General features: G+C 33.2%; 1 protein-coding gene across 9 annotated transcripts in view; it reads right to left on the bottom strand.

Moving 5' to 3' along the window:
* PTPRK (protein tyrosine phosphatase receptor type K) overlaps positions 1-26,283 on the bottom strand; it is a 474,269-nt gene that overhangs the window by 204,640 nt on the left and 243,346 nt on the right. For all 9 annotated transcript variants that reach the window (XM_016157105.2, XM_016157108.2, XM_016157109.2 and 6 more), the window contains exons 4-5: positions 17,400-17,481; positions 15,231-15,346 (exon numbers count right to left, since the gene is read on the bottom strand). In XM_016157105.2, the coding sequence (XP_016012591.1) occupies positions 15,231-15,346; positions 17,400-17,481 (198 nt within the window). The remainder of the gene's footprint in view (positions 1-15,230; positions 15,347-17,399; positions 17,482-26,283) is intronic.

A 26,283-nucleotide genomic window follows, 5' to 3' on the forward strand; every position in this document is an offset into this window, starting at 1 on the left:
TGCGTGTATTAATGTACAAACATAATTACAACATATTCTTATATTGGATACATATTATTTATAGAACTAACGAATATAGTAAATTACAATCTATTTATCTCTTGAAATATACAAGTTTACATTAAATAATCATTTAATAAGCACCTCCATGTACCTGATATTATATTAGCTATTATTTTGGATCTATCATCATTCTCTCACAGAAACTTACTATGGCAGTCATTTCCACTTAAAGATCATACAATCAGGATTCAGAAAGATTAAAATTTTGATATATAGCCTCTTAGTAACAACATTAAAACTCAAATCTAGGTTTGATGACAACAAAATCCACCCATATTTCTTCTAAACCAAATCAAATCTGCTTTTTTTTTCATGTGTATTATAGGTTCAGTCCAACAAATTAGTTTTTTGAGCCTTGATCAATGCATTGTACCAATGCGAAAATATAATCTGCTACACTAGATATTGTTTTATTTACTCAGCTACCAGTAATTGATTATGGTTGAAAGTGGCAATTGATTACATGTACATTCAGAAGTCAAAAATAATAATTTTTTTCTTTATAATCCATAAAATAGGACTTTGCCTTACTACAAGTTATCATTTCAGCAGAGTGGGCAGAACTATAAATAAGGAATTAAGAGGTAATGGTAAATTCCTCTTATGCAGCAATGTTTACATATAGTTTCCTGCCCTTTATATATTTATTTTTCTGTGACAAGCTCTTTATCCTGCTACAACATTTTTTATGATTTTTCCATTACAAATATTCCAACCTCTGAGACATACTGTGAAATGAATCATAAAATTATATGATCCAAGTTTTATAACCTAGCACTTTGCTTTTGTCTATTTCTCTTCCTCCTTTCCCAGATCCTTTTCATGTTTTCTTTTGTATTTTGTCTCCAGTATAGGTTGCTGAGACATGTCATTTACCAAATAACCCTGGCAAGTCATTGAAATCCCTAAGCATTATTACTCCTCTGTTAAACTAAGTAAGTTTCATCATGTAGTATATTTGCAGTACTTATTTGACAAGTTTGCTTTCTGGCAAAAAGTAGTCTAGTGGTAATATTGGTTAATTCCCAACATCTATAATAAGCAGATTATTAACCAAACCCATTGCAACTTGAAGTGTGGTCTACAGACAAGCATCATCAGGATTACCTGTCAGATTATTACAAACGTGAGTCTAGAGATCACTCTAGACCTACTAAACCAAAGTCAGTATTACAACAAGATCCCTATGTTATGCACCAAGATATTGCAGCTTGAGACACATTGATCAAAAACAATCATGGTGATCCTATTTCTTTAATAGCGATGAGCTAAAAATGGGGTGAACCCTGATTCTGGCCAATGAGATATTCTTTACTTCTAGAGAAGACACAGTGGATCCTGCCCTCCTCTGCATGTCATGCCTAAAATGATGAGAATGGCATATCAAGAAGAAAGATAGAATTAGGCTCTTGATCATGTGTCTGAAATGGTGCCAACAATTCCTAGAGCCTCCTACTTTCTGGACTTCCTGTTAAGTGACATAACACATTTAGTTTTCAATTACTTTCAGTTTCAAATCCTAAAAGTTAATATGGTACAGTTAAAACATGGTACAGTTTATCTCAGCTTCTCTTTTCAAAGCTTGAGGAATAAAATTAATCCAATTTAATTTTAAATTAAATAATGTGGCACTTGGAACACTAGCAAAGATTATTTCACTCTATTGACTTGAAGAAAAAATTCAATTACATTTATTGTTTTATTTATTTTTCACTGGTGTTCCTGAGCACATAATGACATATAACTCCTTCATTCTTTTAGAGTTAGAGAAACTGCAAAGAGACTGTTTTCCTATGTTTGGTATGTAGGTTCTTATTTAATAGCATTAAGAAGATGGCATATGATTTGTCAGTATTTGCCCTTTTTTGCACAACTAATTCCAAGTAAATTTGCTCACTATTAATTAAGTGAGGTTGAGGTGAATTATACAACAATACAACCAAGTTCATCCAAAGGACATGAGGGTTCTTTACATGGGCTTGTCTGTAATAGGAAATATCTTCTTTCTCACAAGGATGACACAGCTATCATCATTATCACTACTGAACAATTAAATTGAAGCATTTAGAAACACTATCTTCTAAATATTATGTTTCTAAAATTAGAAACATGTTATTTGAGAAAAGCACTCATTTATATATCTATTAGAAATTATATTTATTTCAATAGATTAAGCACTTAATAAGAAAATGGTAGTCTAGGAATAATTACACAAAACTAGTAACACTAAGTTCACAGAAGTATTTACTGTTTGGCAATATGAGGATCGAACAAGGTGAATGATGTCTGAGACAGAAAAAGAGACAGGTGGAAGATATTATAACTCTGATATAAAGCAAAATAAAAATGTGCTGGGGATAGTAAATTACTAGAATCAAGATCACAATTGTAATGAAAAAAAGTTTTTTAGTAAACGAGAAAGGAGTTATAACTTAAGAAATATAGATATCTTTGTAGTATTGGCAGAAGGAGATCAATATGAGGAGCCACACAAGAGAGATGAGTAAGTAGGCCTGAAACAACCATATATTAGTTTCACAATTTCCTATTAAATAGTCCCCCTTATCAACGTAGGATATGTTCTAGGACTTCCAGTAGATGTCTGAAGCCACAAATAGTACCGAACTCAAATATACAGTGTTATTTTGTATATATCCATGCCTACAATAAAGTTTAATTTATAAATTGGGCACAGTAAGAGATTAACATTAATAACTAACACTAAAACAAAACAATTATAATAACATTACGTAATAAAAATTAAGCAAATATGGGCTTTTCTTCTCTCTCCTTCTGCAGTAATTTTATATTTTTTAGTCCAAATCTATTCCTGAATCTGTGTAACTATCCTTTACTGGCAGTAAATGGCCTGGTATTGCTCATTTCAGAGGATCCTTTGATAAAGTCTTCGTATGTGTTCAATGATTACTGGGAAAATATATTGCCATCGGTTGGAACACATTTTCTGTTTATGTCATTCACCCACAAATTTAATGCCTTTTCCATCTTAACTAAGCACTTACCATGCACTGTGGCTGTAACTTTTGCTGTTTGAGGTGAGATTGCAAAACTAGCATCAATTTATTTTTCTTTCACAATTTCATGGATAGGAGATTCACTCTTAGCATACATTTTAGCAATCACAGCATATATATATATTTTCTTTCCTTATTAAGTCAACTTTTCACTTAAAGGAAAAACTTTAGGCCTTCTTTGTGGCACAAATTGTCAGGATCACTACTTTTGCATTTTGGGACCATTATTAAATAAAACAAGTGTTACTTGAACACAAGCACTATAATATTATGACAGTCTATCTGATAACCCAGAAAGCTACTAAGTGACTCATGGAGGAGTAGCATAAACAGCATGAATACATTGGGAAAAAAAGGTAATTCACATCCTGGGTGGGATGGAGTAGGCCGGCTAAAGATTTCATTATGCTTTTCAGAATGGCATGCAATTGAAAACTTATGAATTTTCCATTTAATATTTCCAAACCTCAGATGACCATGGGTATCTGAAACCATGGAAAGAAAAACCATGAAAAAGGAACGACTACTGTATTTCTCAATTCTCTACCTTGTCATCTAAAAATGGGAATATCAATTTGTACTTGCTTACTCAACAGAGATGTTGAGAGTATTAAGGTGTTATATTTGTGCAAAAGCTCTAACTGCAAATCTTGATAATAGCAGTATTATGAAAATAATACAATATCTAAGCAAATAACATATTTGATAATTGTGGTGGTCTTATGATGTATGAACTCAGATAGGCTACGTACCATTATTCAATCAAACACTAACCTAAATACCCCTGTGAAGGTATTCTGTAGATGGGATTAAAGTCCATAACCAATGGACATAAGTTAAACAGAAAATGTGAGTAGACTTGATTCAATCAGTTGAAATGTCTTAAAAGAAGAGCCGAGGCTTCCCTATATTAGAGGAAGTTTAACCTATGAATATCAATTTTAGTCTCTGCCTGAATCCATCAGCTCTTCCCAAGGGCTTGCCCTACAGACTCAGACATGCTCCCCAGCTCCACAATCACATAAACCAATCACTTACAATAAATCTGGAAATATATATGTATATCGGGGTTTGCTTTTCATGACTGTTAGAGATAAATTCGTTACCAGTAATGGTTCTGGAGGAACAGATTTTTTTTAAGGATGAGTTTCCTGAGTTGGTTTGGTACTGGGTCTTCAGGAATTGGTTCTCTAATCTGACTAGATTTAAGGGCACTATGAAGTCTATTGTCATTGGTAAAGGAGACACTGCTTGCTGCTTATAGCGTAATATGGTAATAGAGATATGCAACCTAACACAATGAGAAATTCCTAATGAAATACCCATGGAAGGTAAAGTTCTGGATTACCAGGTATTTGCTACCTTAGAACATTTTAGACAAACTAAGAAATATAATGAGATTGGCTGGCTGCTTCAAACTGCACTGGAGAAAGTGGAAATGAAAAGCATGTGAGTTTACAAAGACAAAACCATACATTCATAGTAAGATGGAGGGTGAGTAGGTCAAGGATACCAATGCAATTAAACCACTGGATCTGGGGATACTGGGAAGTTGGTGGCAGTAGCATAATTTTTACTCTTTCTGAATATGCCTTATGAAAACAGACAGAATAATAAGACACAGTAAGGAAAGAGAAGGTCTAGATAAAGTGGAGGTGAGAACAAAGTCAAGAAATTCCAGAAAGCAAGTGGCTGTGTTTTTAAACATAACTCAAAGAAACAAAAGAAGGATTTTGTGAAATCAGAAAAGTTTTTTCTGAACCCAATCTTATTTTAAAATGTCAAGAAAACTGATTTCATATAAAAATGAGCAATTAAAAGTATAAAGGTGAAATCCAATATAGAATTATAAGTTTAAAAGATGATAAGCAGGCTATGACTCAAGGAAAGTAGTCAGAAAAATTATGTCCTCTTAACACATCAAAACCACAACCTAATATTTCAAAATGAGCTAAAATGTATTAAAAAAATAATTAATGACAGAAAGTAATAATTTGAATTAATAAAACTCAGAAATGATGTGACAGAACTCCAAGAAAAATAGAAATAAAAGTAAAAATCATTTTAGAAAGTATGATTAACTAGAGTAAATAAACTCAACAGGTGATGTCTTAAGCAAACCACAACATTAAAAAAATAATTTTTTAATAAAAAAATAATTTTTTATTAAAAAATAGAGACTTTCATAGCAAATTAATAACAATGATATGCAAAAAAGATCATAAATAACAGAAGTCCATATAGAAGTGAAAAGAAAAAGTACTAAAATTTTAATTTAAAAAAACTTCTGAAAATTAAAAAATATATATATTTTTTAATCCATTTCCTATTTGCCCAGAGAATACTTGCTGGTGGCGCTTGTGGCTGCTGCATTTACCCCAAGATAACTCGTGGATTATAGTCTTAACCTTACCACCAAAGTTTGCCATGAAATATCCTGCTTTTATTATGTTTGCATCGCTCTAGTATATCAGAAATCTCTGGAAACAAATGATATTATTCTATTTATAGCATTCTGTTTTTTAGGAGTGCTATTTCCATTTTAAAAATAGTTTTTTTTTTTTTAACAAAAATGTTCCAATTACCATTTAACGGTAACAATAAAAGATAGCATCACTTATTTTTAGGTTTATGCTACCTAGCATAAGCCATTCAACTGACCTTTATAGAAATGAAAATCTCACATAGTTCACTGCAAGGACAATTGCTTTCATTCCATTGACTTGTCAGTGCCATGGACATGGTCCCAGATTTCAGACATTATGGAGTCCAGTAACCATTCACCAAGCCCACATGAATTGACTTTTCAGTCTTTTTTCTCATTTTTTATGGTTAATAAAAATATATCAATCTTGTGTTTATTGGTTAATCACCACGTTGAAGTAACAACACCTGGCATTTAGAAAGCATTTTATATTTTCAAAACAGATTCCATATATAGCGTCCAGATGACCCTCACAATGTTTCCATGAGGTGTGTACAAAAAATTTTGGCCCATGATCTAGCTGAAGACATGGAGTAGAGAGGACAGAGAGCCTGTCTCAGGTCATCTCATCATTACTTGTATCTACTGCCCCTCATCTTGTAACCCCTTCCCCTCCCAGTTTTGTAAATACACATTCAGGAGTCTATTCTTGTTCAGAAACCCTAAGGAAATCTTTTTCTCTAAAATCAAAAACCTCATCAGAGAATTTCATGTGATTCTTGCTGGTGGTTTCCACTGGCCAAAGATGGGGCACACTGAGTTTTAATAATAGTAATAATTGAAATACATTTAAGTCCATTAAATATGTTTGTCTATAAGTTAATAATACTAAAATAAACGGAGAAGAATCAGTCGCCTTTGGAGGATGATAGAAAGCAAATTCATTACATTGAAAACCAGTAACTAAAGCAGAGATTTCAGCATTTATCCTCCTTTTCCTAATGAACTATGTCAGTGGGTAGACAAATAATAGATGAAGAGAAGTGTCTCTTTATTAACTAACATATACAAAAGAAATAATAGAATTAGAGTATTACAAGTTACAACCTCCAGGAATGAATATAGGTAGTAAGCATCAATGGCTACCAAGACCACAAAAAGAAAGCCAAGATATTTTGTGCCTCCTGCAATCATACCAGGTGCCTCCTCTAGCACTGCTAAAGGATCAGACTTGACTCTGCATCATGCTGCCAATTTGCAGAAAATTTAGAACATGATGAACTGAAGAAGACATCTGTATGCAAGCATTAAATGCAGACAGACTCTGTGAAACTACACTTTAAATGGCTGGGTTCCTCAGCAGATAATTTGTGAGGGGAAAAAAAAAAAAAAGGATAGAGGGTAAACCCACAGATTGAAAGAGACTTCGAGAGACATTTTTTAAAGCAGACAGGACTGATAATCCACAGTGTCTATAGACATATATGTAAATTAAAAAAAAAAAATGATAAAACACAAAGTCTAAAAGTCATGGTAATTGTTATTTGTAGTGGTTTAGGAGATGGGTCGGTTGTGCCTGGGATGCAGTACTTGGAAAGAACCTGTAAGATGGCTGAGAAAGTCTCCGTCTTGATTTATGTGATGCATAGCTGATAATACTTGAGTCATACTTTTTAGCCATGTGTGGCTTTCTATATCTATTATTATTTTACAATAAAATTATTTTATAAATATTAGGTGTTTATATTATACTCCTCATAAAGAAGAAACCCCACCTGCTGTCAGAGCCCCCATGTGGTAATACTGATAACAAGAGATCAATAGACAGTTGTAAAGTGCTTGATGTTACACATCTTGGAAATGCACTTTAAGGTCAGTTCTAGGAATGGTAGGGGAGTACATTTTTCCTGCACAGAAAAAGCACTAAGTTGTTATTTATAATTATTGATAAGAAGAAATCCTTCTGCTTCCATGACTGCCAAGCTTTTACAGTATGCTCCAGGGATGTTAAGATAAAGAATATTCCACACATTATTCATTTATAATCAATTATGTGATATGTAGACAACAAACTCTCGAGTCTATAAATTATTGAAAAGAGAAAAGAATGCACTATATCTTTAAGGCATTGAACCCTTTATAGTAGAAAGCCGCATAAAGCAAACCAAAATGACCTCGGGAACATTCAACAGTCCTAAAAATTAAATTTAAATATTCTGATGCTCATCGTTACATAGATACATATCCAAAATGCCGAATGTAAAATTAAAAGATTATAGTCAATCATACTTGGTCAGTGACTTTACTTCAAGAACACAGACCATAATTCTTTCTATGAAGCCATGAAGGAAGAAATTAATGCCATGAACTCAAATAAACCAATGTCCTAAGGAAAAACAGGGCTGACAAGAGTGATAGCAATTAGCTGACAAATAGAACATGGTCTTTTAAGTGGAGCAGAATTAATTATAAATCAGCATATACACAGAAAAAAAAATCACTACTGCTTAAATGAAGGATAAACAGAGACAATTAGAATTAAATAGCAAGCTAGTGTTCATCTATCAGTTTAAGTCAAGAGCAGTTTACAAGTCTGGAAAGAACAACAGACATGGATAACACTCCTCTCTGACATCCCTCCTGTTCCGTCGGCCACGAGGCACAGAGAAGCCAAGAGCCTTCCCATAGATGAATTCTCCTAAGTGATACCTGGAATACCCAGAAGTTTAATTTAGCCAAAGCTTCAAACAGTCTTGATAAATTTTTAAGGTTAAAAAGAATCTAAAGAAATGGAAATGTAGCCTCATTTTTCAATATTTAGGATAACTTATATGGAGTTATTAAGGCAGAAGGAAAAAAGTAAACAAATAAATCTCACAGTTAAATTAGTTATAAGACAGATAATGAGAAAATGAACTCATCGACTGGCTGCAAAAAAATAACCTTTTGAGGAAATTTAGAAAATTGTCTTTATTAATTCATTCTCATCTCTTCCCCAGTCTACTGGTACCTACCAGATACAAAATTCTATTGTCTTCTTTCATTTGTCCCTCTCCTCTACTCATATATTTTCCAATTCCACCAGCACTGTCCAGTCCCAGGGCCTCACTACCTGATGTCTGTACTGCTAATAGCAGCTTCTTTCCTGCTACTGTCTCCATATCACGGCCTAGTCTTAACCCTGTAATAGACTGTACTTACCTCTACTTCCCATTGTGAACCTTACACTTCCATAAGATCCTCCTCCTGTAGTTCCTATTCCATCCACATAAACATACACTAATATTTAGTAATACCTATCCCCACTAAATATTTGCTTATTCAAGCCACGTATGTCCTTCAAAGACTCAAACTGTCCTTAGTGATTTCACCAAACACTCTACTTTGCTTTCTGTCAATTCTGTAATAGTATAGTATTTAGATTGTATATTTTCTTTTCTTAGTTACAGGTACATCTCTCAGGGCTAAAAAGATCTTTAAAAAGAATCCAGCCTAATCCTACATCTTTAGCAAGTGCTCATCCAGGCTATCCTTGGATACTTCCACTGATTTTAATTGTACTACCTCTTGGAGTAGCTCATTCTTAAGTTTTAATAGTCCTACAGTACAAAGTTCTTCCTTATAATCAGTCTTATATCTCTCACCATAAAGCTTCAAACCGTTAGTAATAACTGTACTTTAGTCTCTTTAAAGAACAAATTAAATATCTCCTACACATTTCCAATTTTTTAGGGTTTAAAGAAATGCATCCAGTCTTTCACAATCTCAAGATATATTTATAATACGTCCCATTAGCCATTCTGACATCACTTCAACTTTACTCACTGTCCTACTATTATATACTGCCTTTTGTTATTCTAATATTTCAGATATGTGTCAGCCACAATTAAGAACAACAATCTGGAATGTCAGAATTTTCACCAAGTCCAGACAGTGGGATGATTTTTAATATATCTTATTCCTTTTTTTTTTTTTATGGAATCCAATCACATTCTACATGTTTAAATAATTTGGCTTTAAAATATTTCTCTCAAATTAGTTTTCAATGACCTGCCCACATATAAACTACATGTTTCTAGGCTTAGATTAATTTTGTCCAAGAATTTTTCCTCCATTATAATGAATGCAAAATTATAAGATTTTTCTCAAAAAGAAACAGTATGAAAGATAGTAAAATCTCTCATGGAAATTAAATATACTGTAAATATCCTGGCATTTCACAGAGCAGTATAAACAGGCACAGGACAACTAACATGGCAGTACTAGAAAGAGCTTTGTGAGCAATGAGAATTTGAAATAGTATAGTGATATACCTCACTAGTTAAAATTTTTATATGTTCAAATTAACTCATTTTTAAAAAAATCATGCTTCTGATTGCCACTGTTCCATGGCAATGCTCACATGGAATACAGGAGCAAGGCCATATTTGCCTGGAGAGATAAAAGACTGTATAGCCAGAAGGTTCAGACCAACCAATTTCATAGACTCTAGCCTGATAACAGTTGCTACTCTGAGGTCAGCCTTTCTCTGGTTATTTTTTAGAGCTATTTTCATCACCTTTACTAATTTTATTCTGCAATTATTACTCTCAATCTACTGCTTAAATTATCTATTGCTTCATAAAGAATGACATTTCCTTTGGCTGAGAAACTAGCCATATCACACTACATTAGCAGTGACAAACCTCACCAAGGGCAAAGCGATGGCTGACTTTCCCATTTTGGCAGGCCCACTTGAGGTGGCACAGTGCCAGCATCTCTGGAGATTACTGACAGACTGTCCCAATTGCCACAGCTTTGATGGCACTCTGCATAGGATTACCAGTCACACATTAAACAGCCACATCTCAATTCACCAAAACAAATGGTGACACCAAATCTACCCACATGATTCTCTGCTTTCAATAACTCCACAGTTGAATTTCTCTGTCTAATCCAATGATCCATGTCTGTAAAGCTCTGTAATGATGGATAGAGTCATTAGCACTTTAGTTTCTACACCGAACCCGAAGCCAAAGCATATGGTCTGACAGATGTTCCAGCAATAGGCTCTATTTGATTTGCCATGTAGGTGTCCACTTATACTGGACTTCTGTGAAAAAAAATACTAATTTATAAGTTACAGTTCAACCCCTATTTCAACTCTTTCACATCCTAAGAAGTAAAACGGAAAAATTACCTTTGAGCCTGATCAAATTGCATCAAAAAAGGACAAGATGGACAAAAACATAGTTAATATTTGTACGCTATTGCCATCTATGGCTTGATTAGTACTGCCAGTAATCTAAATATTTGATAAAATGTTTTATATACTCACTTTTTTCCTCATTCATGGTTTATTGAGATAAACTGTTTATACAGTGAATTAGACATGTGTTAACTTCTCGCAAATGTATATACAGCCATAGACACATACACCTAATACTCCAACAAAGATTGAGACATTTATATTACCTCAGAAAGTTACCCCTTGCCCACTTCTAGATGATCCAGACTCCTCAAAGGCAAATACTGTTCAGATTTCTATTACCATAGCTTAGTTTTATCTCTTCTGGAACTTAATATGAATTGAATCATACAATATGCAATCTTTTGCATCTGTCCTTCTGAAAACATATGGTGTTGAGATAATCCATACTGGTACATGTGTCAGTAGTTCATTCTTTATTATTTCTGAGTAGTATTCTATCGCTTGAATGAACCACAAATTATTTTTCTATACTTTCCTGTTAGTGGATATTTGGGATCTTTACAAGTATTGCTTAACATGAATAAAACTGTTATAAACATTCTTGTTCAAGTCTTTTTGTGAGTACATGCCTTTATTTCTCTTGGATAGATACTTAAGAGTTGGAACTGCTGTGTCATATGTTAGTCGTTGGCTTATATATTCACCTTTTCCTGTCATTACTTACCTACTGCTCATATTTATAAGAGTTGGAATTTTAAAAAAAGGACTAAAATTTTTACCCTACAATAATGTATAAACTAATTTTTCATTTTCCTGTGAAAATATGATCTGACGCTTCTCAGGAATATAACAAGATGTTTTTTTATTATTATTATTTTACTCAGGAATATAACCAGTATAAATCACACATTAAAATTTAATTTGTCATCTTAATTTCTATAACCTGTGTTTTACCCTAAACCTTAAGTTATGATCCATAAATTCTCTACCACTGGGGGTTCCTTGGGAACATAAAATGGTTTAGTTCTAAAACTTGTAGTAAGAATTGGAAAACATCTGTTTATGTGCAAAAAAAAAAATTGCAAATGGTAATTTGACAAAAACATTCTGCTTATACTTAATTATATGCTACTTCATTGAGCTTTATTATAGAAAAGGAATTTGCAAAGTTTTTAAGACTGACTGAAGTCTTTACTCTAAGTCCCTATCCCGTATGAATTAACTTCATAACACTTTTTAAAATGATGTTCCAGAAAACCTCCTAATTTCACGAAAACCTCCTAATTTCACATTTCTAGCTTATTGGCTCTCAACGCACTTCTAAAACCATTCATCCATGTTTCTATATGCATCTGCAGTTCACTCAGCATATACAAGGAGGTTAATTTGAGTTATATTTTTGTCTTTGTTTTCTAAATGTCTAGAATGGAAGATCTACTTCTATGACTCTATAATTATGTAATCTGAGATTTTATAGAAAAGAACACTCCTTGAAAATATATCCAGAACCACTACGATAGGCTTTGTGACTTATCCTACATTAGCTCAGATATTTCATTCTTTGCTTTTTTTTGTGATTTTTTTTACTTAACCAAACTTGTATGTCAGTTTAAATAATAAAAATGGTTGAAATATAAATTTTAAGCTAAAGATAATTAATAATTGAGAGATTTTATTTTCCACATGTATTTCCATACATAAATTATTATAAATATCAAATAGTATCAAGCATTATGGTCAGTATCTTTCATAGAAGTTGTAGTATATTCCTTTCCTTTAAAACAGAAAATTGACTACTTTTCTAGTGTGATACTTTATTCCATATTTAGAAAGAATTCTACCATATGAAGCACAATATTGCATAATGTAAGAGATTTGGACAACATAAATAGTTGATGGACATTTTTTATTACATCTGACCATGGCAGGTGCAATGGCTGCTCCATTATTTTATTGCTTCTTTGGTAGAATGCAGTGACCTTTCGTTGAGCTGTTTGGAGTACTTTCATTCTCATTACTGTCAGCAGATATATCACACAATTGTTTTCACAATGATACTTAATTATTTAATGGACTTTTTCTCTCCCAACAAAACTGCTAACATAAAATTTTTTACATAATTTCACCGAAAGAAAGGTAATCAAGTTAATGTTTCAGACCATCAAAAATACTATAAAGAACTAGTTTAGCATCTTTAGCTGAGAGAGATTTTAGTCTCTATCTAACATTTCTCTGTATAGATAATAAAATAGAGGCCTACAATGGTTCACTGAATTCTCTAAGCTCACACAATTAACCGGGTTAGCAAGGTTAAAGGGTTAGAATTAAGGTGAGAATTAAGAAATTGACCTCATGATTTCTGGGAAGTTCTATGCCAAGCAAAAATGACTTGACATATATTTGTATGGGTTGACTTATAGATTTATTGTGGGATCAAGATTCTTCCTACTTTATTATGTTACAACTACTTTTAACAAAAGATGGATACATTTTTTTAAGCCATTAGCTGGTTAACTCATTTTACACATGTATAATAACTAGTCTTATTCATTTGAAAACATAGCTAAATCAAATAATTGATATTTTTCAATATTTATTAAGCATGAAGGAGAATATTTAAGAGCATAAGTTAAGGTAACCTAAGTAGTATTTCTGAAAAATGTAGAAAAGCTACTTAATGAATAAGGTGAATATGCAAACTGCTGAGGAATTGAGCAATCTCAATGTCAAAACAGAAGAGAAATACGCAAAAACACTTTGGTAAGGAGAAAAGAAGAAAGCAGAATCGGAGTCTCACAGAATATTTTTATCTCATCTTTGTTTGAAAATGGCAGAATGAAGTCTTCAAGAAATTATAATGAAATGAGTCAATCTACAAAGTAAAAACCAAAAATGAGCAGTATTTTGACTGCAACTCACTTAGACCTGCATGGCTAGAAAGTCTTTGTTGCCAGAAGGCAGCTGGTGTTTGAGAATACAAAACCCTTTTTATTTCAATGTCACATTAAATCCTGGGGCATAAAACTAGGGGCAGACTGCGGAGTCTCTAGTTCTCCAAGGCAAAACTATCTGGATCACAATTAAAGTCGAATGCCAACTAATGTTCCCACTTAAATAAAAAATAATTAGCAAAATAATTAGAAAATACGTCTAAAAGTATTTTAAACTATTATTTAGGCTGAGAGAAAAAGTATGACTCTGATTTAATATGTAGCTGATAAAACAAGTTGCATATTATACAAATAGCTCTCCAGGAAGAATTATCTTATATTTCAATATTTGTAGGGGAAATTAGAATAGTCAGAAAAAAGGAGGGGCTTCATTTCATTTTCACATATTCAGTATGATATCCTGATACCTGCAAATCAAACAAACTATAAAAGTACTAATAATTAGATTTATATGCAGGGCATCTGTTATCCAATTATATTGTGGGAATTGGATAAAATAACTTATTTTTTAAAATCTAATACAATATTAGGCATTATACTAGATATAATTTTAATAATGATTTGTTATAATTATTACTCAAACTAATGATTATCCTCAACACTAATTTCACCTCTCTAAAGATATAGTAAAATAAATCCTGATGTCTATGTTCAAGAAACTAACATAATCTTACAATAATTTTTCTTTTTGCTCTCCACTGGCATTTGCAGGAATTTAAATTATAATTAATTAAATCCCTTTCCTCATTCTGATGCAAATAAAAACAAACTAATAATAATAATAATTAATAATAACAACAACGAATGTGCTCAGAGGATAACAAATGTGCTCTTAATTCCTTTCCTGTCCCCATTGTCCCTGGATTGACTGACAGTCTCTGAAAACATGACACATTCCCAAGTGCATTAATTTCCTGCTGATCCTTTCAAAGCTCTTTATATGCACCACTTATATTTCCCCAACATGTATGTTAAATGGCAATTCATTAAATATATATTAATTGGGTACTTATATACAAAGTAAATGTCATGTCTTGACTTCAGTGATTGACTTATATATGAAAATTCTGGAAAAAAAAAATTAATTGGTTCTCTTCTAATTCACATTTCCAGACATACTCCCAAGTTTCTTATAATACTTTTTAAAAAATTTATCATAGTATGACAGTTCCTACTTAAGTACTGTAATTTCATAAATTGAGTTTTTAAAATATTAAATGAGGAAATTTTTATTTAATTCCTACATTAAATGGATGTAGAAAACTTGTTTTTAGTTCGAATGTGACATTAGAGAATTAGATTTCATTAGAAACTAATTCTCATACTTATTAACTATACAGTTATATTTTTATTCATATTCCAATGAATATAGAAATTCTAAAATGAATCTGCAGTCAATTAAATCAAACCTACCTAAGACTGACTCTCTCACGCTCTGTCTTTCTCCCCCCACCCCGCTGCCCAACATACACACACAGAGAAAAGAATGAGACTATAAACAGTACATTTGTGTTTTTTTTTTCAATTAAGTGTGCCCTTTAGCTCAGCTGCCAATGTGTGCTTACCTGCAGCCACAGCTTGTTATGCACAGCATCTCTCCCCGTAGCAATACACTGAAATGTAGCATTCTGCCCTGCATTGACCTCTACATCCCCCAGACGGAGGAAATGAGGAGATTTATCTGTGAAGGCAGGAAAAAAAATTATTGTTTTCACATGAAGAAAACATACCATGTTACTTTTTCCCAACAGAATAATGTTGTTAATACTTTTTTACCTTTGGCCAAGACTAATATCATATGGAAGAAAATTGAGTTTTCTTTGTGCTGAAAGAAACTATTTCCTCTCTCACTCTCTCCATTCTTTTTCTTAGTCACTCTATTATTTATTGCTCCATAATTACCAGAGCACCGTTCTATACAGAGTGAGCACTCAAAAATTACTGCTAAAGGACTTTCACAGCATGTAAAACAGTTCCAAGTCAAAGCCAACAGAGATCAAATACCCATAAAACAGAGCATAATAGAAAAATATAATAATATCTAAAATACTGACATATACACAGCTGTTGAACTATTAAGTTACACTTTAAGTAGTTAGATTTTTTTTTTATTTTAATAGTTATAATCCTCTAGTACTTCAAACAAGGGAATATTTGTGTTTCTCTCAAATACAACATCAGCTAAACTGTTGGTTAATCTACTTCCTATTCCTTTATAGTCCTAAGAAAGTTACCCAAAAGAAATATTAGATCAACAAAAGTGATGACTGCAGTCAAAATATACTATACATGAGTTAGATGACTGTCAAACTCATGTTCTCTGTAATTACCTTTTAAAACTGAAGATTATTCATGTTTTCAACTGAAAGGAAATATAAACAAGAAAAGCTGAGCCTCAGTGAGTAAAAAATTTCATAGAGGCCCATATCACAATGAAACTGCTGTTGTGCTCAATTCATGTATTTAAATATTTTTTTATTAATAAAAGTTTTTTCTTAACAATGCTCTTTCAAGAGTGTAAATGAGAAGTAGATGGAAACATTGTTTTCATACACTAACAGACTGAAAGAATTTAGTAAACCAACTTGAACATTGAAAGATAATATTGTTCTCCTTTCTCTTAGTCTACACTATATAATAAATCATTTGACCCTTCTCAGCTATGTCTTTCTCCAGTGCCTCATGTCAGAAGGCACTTCTGAAAAAGGGATGCTTTAACTAGAAAGTGATCTAGAACAGTGGTTCTCAAATTATGAACTCCAGACCAGCAGCATCAGCATCATCTGGGAACTTATTAGAAATACAAATTCTCAGGTTCCACCGAGACCTACTGAATCAGAATGCCATTAGGGATTTGCCATACTCCATAGGGGATTTTATAACCAGATTAGGGTTTTACAACCACTCACCAGGATCATAAGGCTTGACACCTGGCATGATGACCCTGTGTATGCGGTTTACAAAGTGTTAGAAAATTTCTACCGGAAAAATGCCTGAACACATCATCCAGAAATCATGGCCCTATAAAATGTTGCTGTGTGGAAATACAGGTAAAATTTGCATTGAAGCTAACATTTTATAGCTAGCTCTACTGAATGCATGCAATAATTGTCTTTCAGGAAATGTGATATAAACACAAATTTAGTTACACAATCTGAAAACTAACCAATGTGCATCTAACAACAAAATTATGTTAGTTAACTGAGTTTCTTGTTTTGTTTGCTTCCTATTGTTTTGTTGTTCAATATGGATTAATTTGATATTTATTATGACATAAAAACATTGGTCCTAAATTCGGAATAAGGTGAACTGATTCATTCTCAACTTTATTCTCACTTTCAATTTAGCAGATCACATAAGTTAGTGATGTTTCTTTTTATTTTCCTTTTAGTTGAACTCTGATTTGTTGTTCTTCTTTTCTTTCTGAGAAAATTTAATAAAATCAAAAGATGAAACAAATACTATCTAGGGTTCAACTTACATTTTTATTTTGTTCTCAGCAATTAAATAATTGAAATAATCTTTTAATATGTGTACAATTAATCACAAGACAAAAAATATTTGATTAAAAAACTCTAGAAACATTTCAGTATTTTTTTTTAATTGAACAGAAGGCTAGGAGTTAACAACAAAAGAGATAGCAATGACCAAGTGATGAACAATCAACAGTCACTGCCAATATAAGACAAGTGTTGAAAGAACATAGAAAAATACAATTCTTAATCACAACCTACCACAAGGGTAACTCAATACTTGGATGTCATCAATGGCAATATAACCACTTCTCCCTCCTGAGACTTCGGCTTCAAATATTACCTGTCAGGAAGAAATAGAAAACATTTACAACAATCATTTATAAGGAGTTTTCACAGCAAAAGAAGAATAGCTATAAAATGCTCAAGAAACTTTAACTTGATTTTTTTCCTGTAAGAATTAAAAATTTACCTTACAATGTAGAGTAATTTCCTAAACCTTGTACAGGTAAACAAAAAATGTTTTTTGAAGAGCAACCAAATTACTGAGGTCAAGCAGCTCTGATTAAATTTTTTAAGTAACTACTACTAACTGTTGTTATATTTCCTAAATGGGCACTATCTAGGCAGAATGAAGAGGCAGACACAGAAAATCTCATATTCCTAAATTTTCTCTAATTGATGTTCTCTATTTTTTGTTATTTATTTAACATACATTGAGCACCTACAATATGCCAAGCAGTAAGCTAGCCAGTGAAGATAACAAATAATCTAGGCATTGTTTATATGGGCAAATAATTTTTGACAAAAGAGCCAAAAACATACAAGGGAGAAAGGAAAGTCTCTTCAATAAATGGTGCTGGAAAAACTGGAAAGCCACCTGCAAAAGAATGAAACTAGACTGTTGGCTATCAACACATGCCAAAATTAACTCAAAATGGATTCAGGATTTGAATATTAAGACTTCAAACAATAAATTATACAGAAGAAAACATAGGAACTAAACTCAAAGTCCTTGGACTTAAAGAGGATTTTATGAATTGACCTCAAAGGCAAGGGAAGTAAAAACAAAAATAAATGAATGAAACTACATCAAACTAAAAGGCTTCTACTCAGCAAAAGTAATTGTCAATAAGATAAAGAGACAACAATATGAATGGAAAAATACATTTTCAAGCAATACCTCCAATAAGGACCTAATATTCAAAATATACAAAGAACTCATACGACTCAGTAACAACAACAGCAAAACGATCCAGTCAAAAAAATGGGCAGAGGATCTGAATAGATACTTTTCCCTAGAGGACATTCAAATGACCAACAAATATATAAAAGGATGTTCATTATCACTAGCTATTAAGGAAATGCAAATCAAAACCACAATGAGATACTACCTCACACCTTTTAGAATAGCTATAATCAACAGGACAAGTTATAACAAATGCTGAAGAGGATGTGAAGAAAAAGAAACCCCCATACACCGCTGGTGGGACTGCAAATTGGTACAGCCATTGTGGAAAACAGTATGGAAGTTCCTCAAAAAACTAAGAATTGATCTACCATATGATCCAACCATCCCCCTCTACTGGCTTGAAAATTCGTATCCGAAAAGATATTTGCACATTGATGTTAATAGCAGCATTATTCACAGAGGCCAGTGCATGGGAACAACTAAAGTGTCCTACGACAGATGATTTGATTAAAAAAAAAGCTGTGGTACGTATATATACAACGGAATATTACTCAGCCATAAGAAGAGATGAGAAATACTGCCATTTGCGACAGTGAGGATGGACCTCGAGATAATCTTGCTAAGCAAGATAAGCCAGACAGAAAAAGTTGAAAACCACATGATATCACTTATATGTGAAATATAAACCTAGAAGCAACAAACAAACAGAACAAATAAACAAAGACTCATGACAACAAACTAGTGGTTAGCAGAGGGTGTTGGGGTGGAGGGAGGTAGATGGCATAAAAGGGATCAAATATGTGGTGACAGAAAGAAATCAAACTATGGGCAGTGAACGCACAATGTGGTTATATATATATATACACACACACACCTTACTGTTGAATTGTACACTTGAAACTTACTGAATTTCATTAACCAGTGTGTGTGTGTGTGTGTGTGTGTGTGTGTGTGTGTGTGTAAAATGAATTATTCGGAGGCAGAGGTCACCAGATAGATTAGTGGTATTCTGGGTAAAAGGAACACTAAACACTGTACAATGGACTAGAATAGAGACATGTGTTTGGAGAACTAAATAAATGTAATCTGTATGGTTACAATGGGGCTCCAAAAGAAAAGATAACATTAGAGAAGTAGGGATGGAAGACCTTGAATACCATGGAAGTAATGTCAAGAGTATATCTTTTCAATAGTTCTACATTAATAAATATTAAAAAACAAAAGTTTTGATGTTCAAATATAAGTTTGTTATAGAGTTTTGTTGTTATAGGCAATAGCAGGACTTCGTATAGCCTTTCTTTTAATAATGTGCTTTTTCAAGAGGAAAATAGTTTTAGTAGCTATATTTTAACATTTTATTTGAACATAGGTTCCTTTATTTGTGGAGATATATAGCATATTGTTGGAATATTTTGCAAAACATCTTAGGAAATGTAATGGAAATTGATGTTTATTGCAAAAATACAATCAAATTGTTCTATTAGAAAGACATCTAGCTATAAGTTAAAGGATGGTCTAAAAGAAGACTGAAAATAGGTGATATGCTAATAGCAATGGAAATAGAGAAATGAAAAGAGGTAAAAATTTATATTAAGGAAATTGACAAAATTGAATTTACTGACTCATTAGTTGTGACAAAATACAGGACAATTCTGATTTATGGCTTTCGCAGCTAGATGGATGATGCTATCAGGATTCCTAGCCAGGCCTTGTGATAAAGGAAAAGGTACAAATTTGAAGGAGAAGATAACTAAATACATTTCAGACATTTCAAATTTGATTTGCCTAGGATAAATGCTTAGGAGATAACTATACCAATGTATCTCAAAGAGGAGAATGTCACTGAAATAGAAAGCAAGAAGACAATCAGCAGAAGTAAAGCCAACAAAGTATGACTCAGACACATGGTCAAGGAAAATGAGAAGTATCCGGAGGTTTCAGGCAGGTCAACACTCCCACCAAAAACATTAGAAAAGGCCAGACAATTATAATAACTGTAATTTTTAAACATAAGATATCTGTATAAACAATGGCATCTATGTGAACACAGATTTTAGGAGAAGAGTCTCTCCAATGTGATCCTATGATATCGGCCATGTCTCAATTCCCATGAGAATATTTGTTAATTCTGGGATTAGACTGCAGTTCTAGCTCAGCACAGATTTAGGGTCTCTGATGAGAGAACGTGAAAACAGTGAAGCTTGCTACAATTGTGCAAAAACAGACCAACCAACTTGAAATTGAGGAGTTTGGATTAAAAAATAAAGATGTAGGCTGTGGTTAAAAAATATAAAATATAAGAGACAGATCAAGAAAAAATCAGAATTAAAAAGTATCACCTGGAGTTAGCCATTAGGAATTCTCTGGTAACTTTTAAACAATATTATTATAGTAGAGAGGCAGAAGTTTCATTGATGGATGATAATTAACATTCATCGAACACTTATTATATACAAGAGACTGTCCTAAACTAGCATGCACATTCGCACTGGCTCCTATTGTTTTCTCTCTCTCTCTCTCCCTCTCCCTCACCCTCGGCCCAAACTCATTTAATCCTCAATACATCATATGAGGTAGATATTATTTTTATCTTCAATTTAAAGAAAATGTAACGGAACCAATGTCTAACAGCAAACAAGTGGTGGAGCCAGGAATGGACCCATGTCAACCTGCCTCGTGGTTCTTTTCTTCCATCAACTCCCTACATTGCCTCTAAAGATAAACACGCAAACACAGTGAGAACATTTCCTTTTAATAGGCTTACATGTTTTTAAAAAGTCTAAAATGTTAAATTTTAAAAAATTAATATCATTTTAAATAGCACACTAATTAGGTGTTATACTGACTAAATAGTAGCATCATCATCATTACACTCTTCCCATCTTCAGACCATACTTCTACTTACACCCAAACGCCAACGACAACAGGACACAGTAGGCAGGGTGGATGATTCATCTCCCATCCATCCACTACCATCATACACTTGCTGCTGTGCTGCTTCTTTTCTACTACAAGTTTGCCCTTTATGACTATTGATTTCACTGGAATAAGTTGAAAATGAGACAGACATAGGAGAACGAGGTTGATGAGGGAAGAGGAATGCTTTCATGACGAAAGGATTATTCATCTATGAATGCAGAAATATATGTGGTATGAGTGTGTGTATGTACACATATGATTTAAATTCATATAAATGTATTTAATATGAAAACAATTGTCATGTCAGTTCGAAATATTGGAACAAAGGCTTAGCAAGAAATAGAGGAAGAAGTCAGACCTTAAATAATGTATAACTTGAAGCAACTGTGTTATAGGCCACTTTCTTGAAGGTGAGAAAACTTGCATTTCACTTTCAACTCTCCTGTTTACAAAGTCTTGAACAAATCACATAATCTTTTAGAGCTGTGTCCCATCTCTATAATGTAAATATCATGCAGCTATCATTATAATATTTTACAAAGGTTAAATAGTACCATACATAAAAGTGGTATATAAACCAAAGGTAAGATTATCAACATTGTTGATATGTGAGATTTGTATAAGTGTATCCCAGGAAAATATGTATCATTTGCTTAAATGTAGTTCAAGAAAAGGGAAGGTATAGATAGAAAAAGTGAGAAATTCATTTTGGGGGAAAAAATACATTCTTATAAATAGACTACACATCTGTCTGTATAACTATTCATTATTAGTTATTTCAGTTTTGTTGTCATCAGCATTAATTAAATTATTTTAATTTCTAGGCTTACCTTAGTTTTCCTTTTTCGAAATTGTTTAAATTCCTTTGCTCTGTATAGGTGATTTTAAGCATGATTACTACACCTCTGAGAAAAAGTTTATTTGTTCATTTAAATTGAGTTTTATTCTGGACAATACATTTAGGCCTTGGTTTAAAAGAAAAGAATAGTTCTTTATTAAAGAAAAAAAAGTGTTCCTCTTTTTCGTGACCTCATTTTCCCTGCTAAGTGTTGTCTTTGCCTCATTAACAAGAGCTAGAAAAAATTTCTAAGATCAGATTCCTTTACTGCTAAGGATCTAATCAGCTTTATCACTTCAACAGAGCCCTCACCTTGTAAGGCTCTTCTGTCCAGTCAGGGGAAACAAATCTCAATAGCTTAATTATGCAAAGCTTGCCTGCGCTAATGCTCAGGTCAGATCGAATGCTTGGTGTCAAGTAGTCAACCAGGGCTTCCGCGAGAAGAGAGCAACGAAAGCCATACCAGATGTCAACTTTAACCCATCCAGGAGGCCAGCCTGGGTAAAGAATAAATGCGCTTTGCTTTTCATGCTGTTTTCACTCCACTCCATTACCTGAAATACTGAAGGTGATGATTCTAATCAAATTTTTGCTACTCTAGCAACATTCTTGGATTATTAACTAAATAAATGAAGTAAAGTTAAATTAAAGTGTGTGTGTGTGTGTGGGTGTGGGTGTGGGTGTGGGTGTGCGTGCACGCGCGTGCACACATGTGCAGAGGAGGGGTGGGCAAGCCCTAAAGAACAAAGACAACTTTATCCTTTGGTAAACTGAATTAATGCAGAGGAAGTACCTCATATAACAGAAAGCTGAATCCAAAGTCAGGAAGCCTGGGATCTAGTCGTTGGTCTACTATCACATGTAACCCAAACTGTGTCTTTGTAGCTTTATCTGGGCTATACTGGCCTTGCCTATATCACAGGTTTCTTTTGAAGACTGAAAGGTGTATGTAAAATTATTACATTATATGTAATATACCATGTAGATCAAGATATTATGGTGTAAGAAAAATTAGAAAAATTTTACATTCCATTTTCTTTCAATATTTCATAATATAAAAGTGGTGTTGGTTCTGAAGTGTAGGCTCCAAGGTCAGATATATATATAGTTCACATTTTTTAAGTGTATCTGACTTATGTAACTTTAGTTTATATAACATAAGAACTTCAGTTTCTTTTCCTGTGAAAAGAAACGATCGGTACCCACCTTAGAGCTTATGGGAGAATTAAATAGCTTAATGCACATGAACCATTTGGCACAGCTCCTGGCACACAGTAAGTGCTCTGTTAGGGACACCAACACATCATGAGAATAAAACATTCACAAAGGATACATACATATTAAAATTAAATTTCTTCCCATTCTCTCCTTCTCTCACCAAAACTTAACACCATTTCCAATTTAGAAAAAAAGAAGAGAAAGAGAAAGAATAAACTGGTATTTTATTCCTATAAACCTACTTAAATTTGTGTTTTTGTGATTTCAATTGTTAAACATTAAGCATTGCTAATGTGAAGTTAATTAACACACTTCCTTCAATGAATAAATGTACACAAATCAAAACCCATTTCCAAATATTCAGGTCTAAATGTAACAAAAAAAAAAATACAATGAAACCAAATTTTAGTATGATAGGTTGATGAACTGGCAAAAAGTGGATGGTTTGATGAACTGGTGCTCCCTATGAAGTTGATGGATAATTTCAATAAAATGAATAAAGTAGAAGAAGATGAGTTAATGTTGTGGTCAGAAAGTAAGACGCTTATATGTAAAGTTAGAACACCTGTGACATATTACAAGGCCTGCTGGACCAGAGCAGCAGATTAAAATAAGATGGATGATTTGAGAGACAAAATAAGGAAGATGATTTCCGGAGATGAGGCAAAATAAGGAAGGTGGTTTATGGGGATAAGGAGGTGAAAGAACTAACAGGGGACTTTCCACAAATATACTGAAGTCATCGGGATGGTGCTCGACCTTCGGAATGGAGAGAGCAACTCTTGACACCAGTACTAAAGTTTATGATGAACAGAAGAAAATGACTTGGGGTCCACTGGAAGGCAATCACGAAGATGATGGCAGTGTTGAAAGGAAAGAAACTCAAAGGGATGGAGGTGTTTCCTCTATAATGACATGATCCTGAGTAACATGGGAATTAGTATCTGCTCTTTTAGAGATTGTTTGATAAGAACTGTCCTCAAACAGAGAATGATTATAGTTATAGTTAATTATATTAACAAATTTTCAAAGTTTATCCTCCTATACTTAAATAAAAGTTCTTTGAGGGCAGTGACTGGTCTTTCTCCACAAAGCATCAATGAATCTCCAGAATCCTGTTGAAACTTGGGGCTGGCAAAGTTCCAATATTTAATACTACTGATACTACATATTTCTATATGTAGTATCAGTGAATTCTAGTTAATAGTTTTCCGTAAGGGGAAGTTATGAGAGAAAGTATTTAGTTCACTTTTACCTAACGCATAAAATGTTGTTGACATAATAAAATAACTATTCTTTGAGAAAGTGTGAGATAATTTTTCCAAGTTAATTTAGGAATCATGAAAACATAATTACTTCCCTTGAATAATTAATGCTATAAAAAATAAATTTCTGCTTATAGCCTCCAGAAGATCTTGTATTGAGTAAGTCAAATATCTATGTGGAAACTTCAAAATCTAGAACCTAGATTCTGTTCAAATGTAAAAATATTCTATTTTTGTTCATACTTGAAGATTAATATACACATAACTGGCAGGTGTCACGAAAGTCCAGTGTACAATTGGCTGTCACTGTCACCAACTCGTCTCAGAGGCACTGTCAATCTAGAATTCTGCTTTCTCAATAAAGATTCACTTAAAGTGTCAGAGAAAAGGAGTTTCTCCCTGTCAGACCCCTGCATGCCAGGCTGGCTTGCCTACTGACTTATGTAATAGTTGATTTCTAAGAATCTAACATGGGAAAATGCCTTTAGTAAAGACTCTAGGGGGATCTGAAATGAACGCACTCTTAACAGTCCTTGCCTACTGGCTGCTTACTTGTTTATTTTGTTCCTGAAGGAGGTTAAATACCTGCAATTGCAAAAGGTATATAGATAACATATGTAAGCAAGGGAAATACTCGTATGTTCTTTGGCTCCAAACCTGCATGCAAGAGTAATTAGGGGAATCTAATTATATGCCATCTAAATATGGAAGGCAGTTAAGACATAAGCCCAAATTGATTTTTCATCTATAACCCTTTCATATTGCAGATTTTCGCTATCCTTAGCGCCTCCATGACTTACAGATGCATAAGAATTCAAAATCAGTTATTTTCCTTAGGATTCCCTAAGATTAATTGTGACCAATTTCTTAAAACTAGTCCTGTCAAGTCTTAACCATAGGACTTTGCAGTCTGAAGAGAGTAATTGGGGTTCTAGAGATTCCAGAACCACACCCTGTTACCTGAATACATACAGGCTTTCCGTGTAGTCACAAGATCTGCCATTCAACAGAAGCTGCTATTGAACAGCTTTCCTCCTTTCATAGACAGACAGACAGACACACACACACACACACACATAATCCTGTTGAAAAAATAATAATAACATAATAGTAACAAGTTGATTTTAGAATGCAAATTCTATGTATAGTGTAGCAAAATATTCTTAAATGTCAGTGCTAAATGCTAAAATATCTAGAGGTTTAGCATTACCAATTGACTGAATGATGAGAGCAACTGCTACAGTATCTAACACGGATAAAAATGTGAGGTATAACAAGACTGCTCTTGTATGAAAAACAACTATAACATCCATCCAACTGCAATCCTTCTCAGAGTGACACTGTGTGTTTGCCTGATAAACAATAGGACATCAGTCAAGGCACGCAGCAGTGTCCAGGAAAAATGGTAAAAATGGAGGACCATAGATCAAAAGAAAAAAATAAAACCTAAGAGATTTCACGCTAAACTAGACTGTATAAAAGAGCAGTCCGAAGAAGACATTTTTTCAGAAGTCACACCAAAATGAATATGCAAGCATAGTACATTTCTATTCTTAAAATTAGGCCAGGGAGTTGGCTATCCCTAATGTAATCACCAAAGGTATCTAGAAGATCTAAACGACAGAACTAACAATAATCATTTTTAGAATGATTTAGAATGTTCAAGTTCATAAAAATAGTCCATCAGTTATTTAAATTAACTTTCATTCCTGA

The sequence above is a fragment of the Rousettus aegyptiacus genome, unplaced genomic scaffold (assembly GCF_014176215.1).
Source record: "Rousettus aegyptiacus isolate mRouAeg1 unplaced genomic scaffold, mRouAeg1.p scaffold_m13_p_1, whole genome shotgun sequence".
NCBI classification, from domain to species: domain Eukaryota; kingdom Metazoa; phylum Chordata; class Mammalia; order Chiroptera; family Pteropodidae; genus Rousettus; species Rousettus aegyptiacus.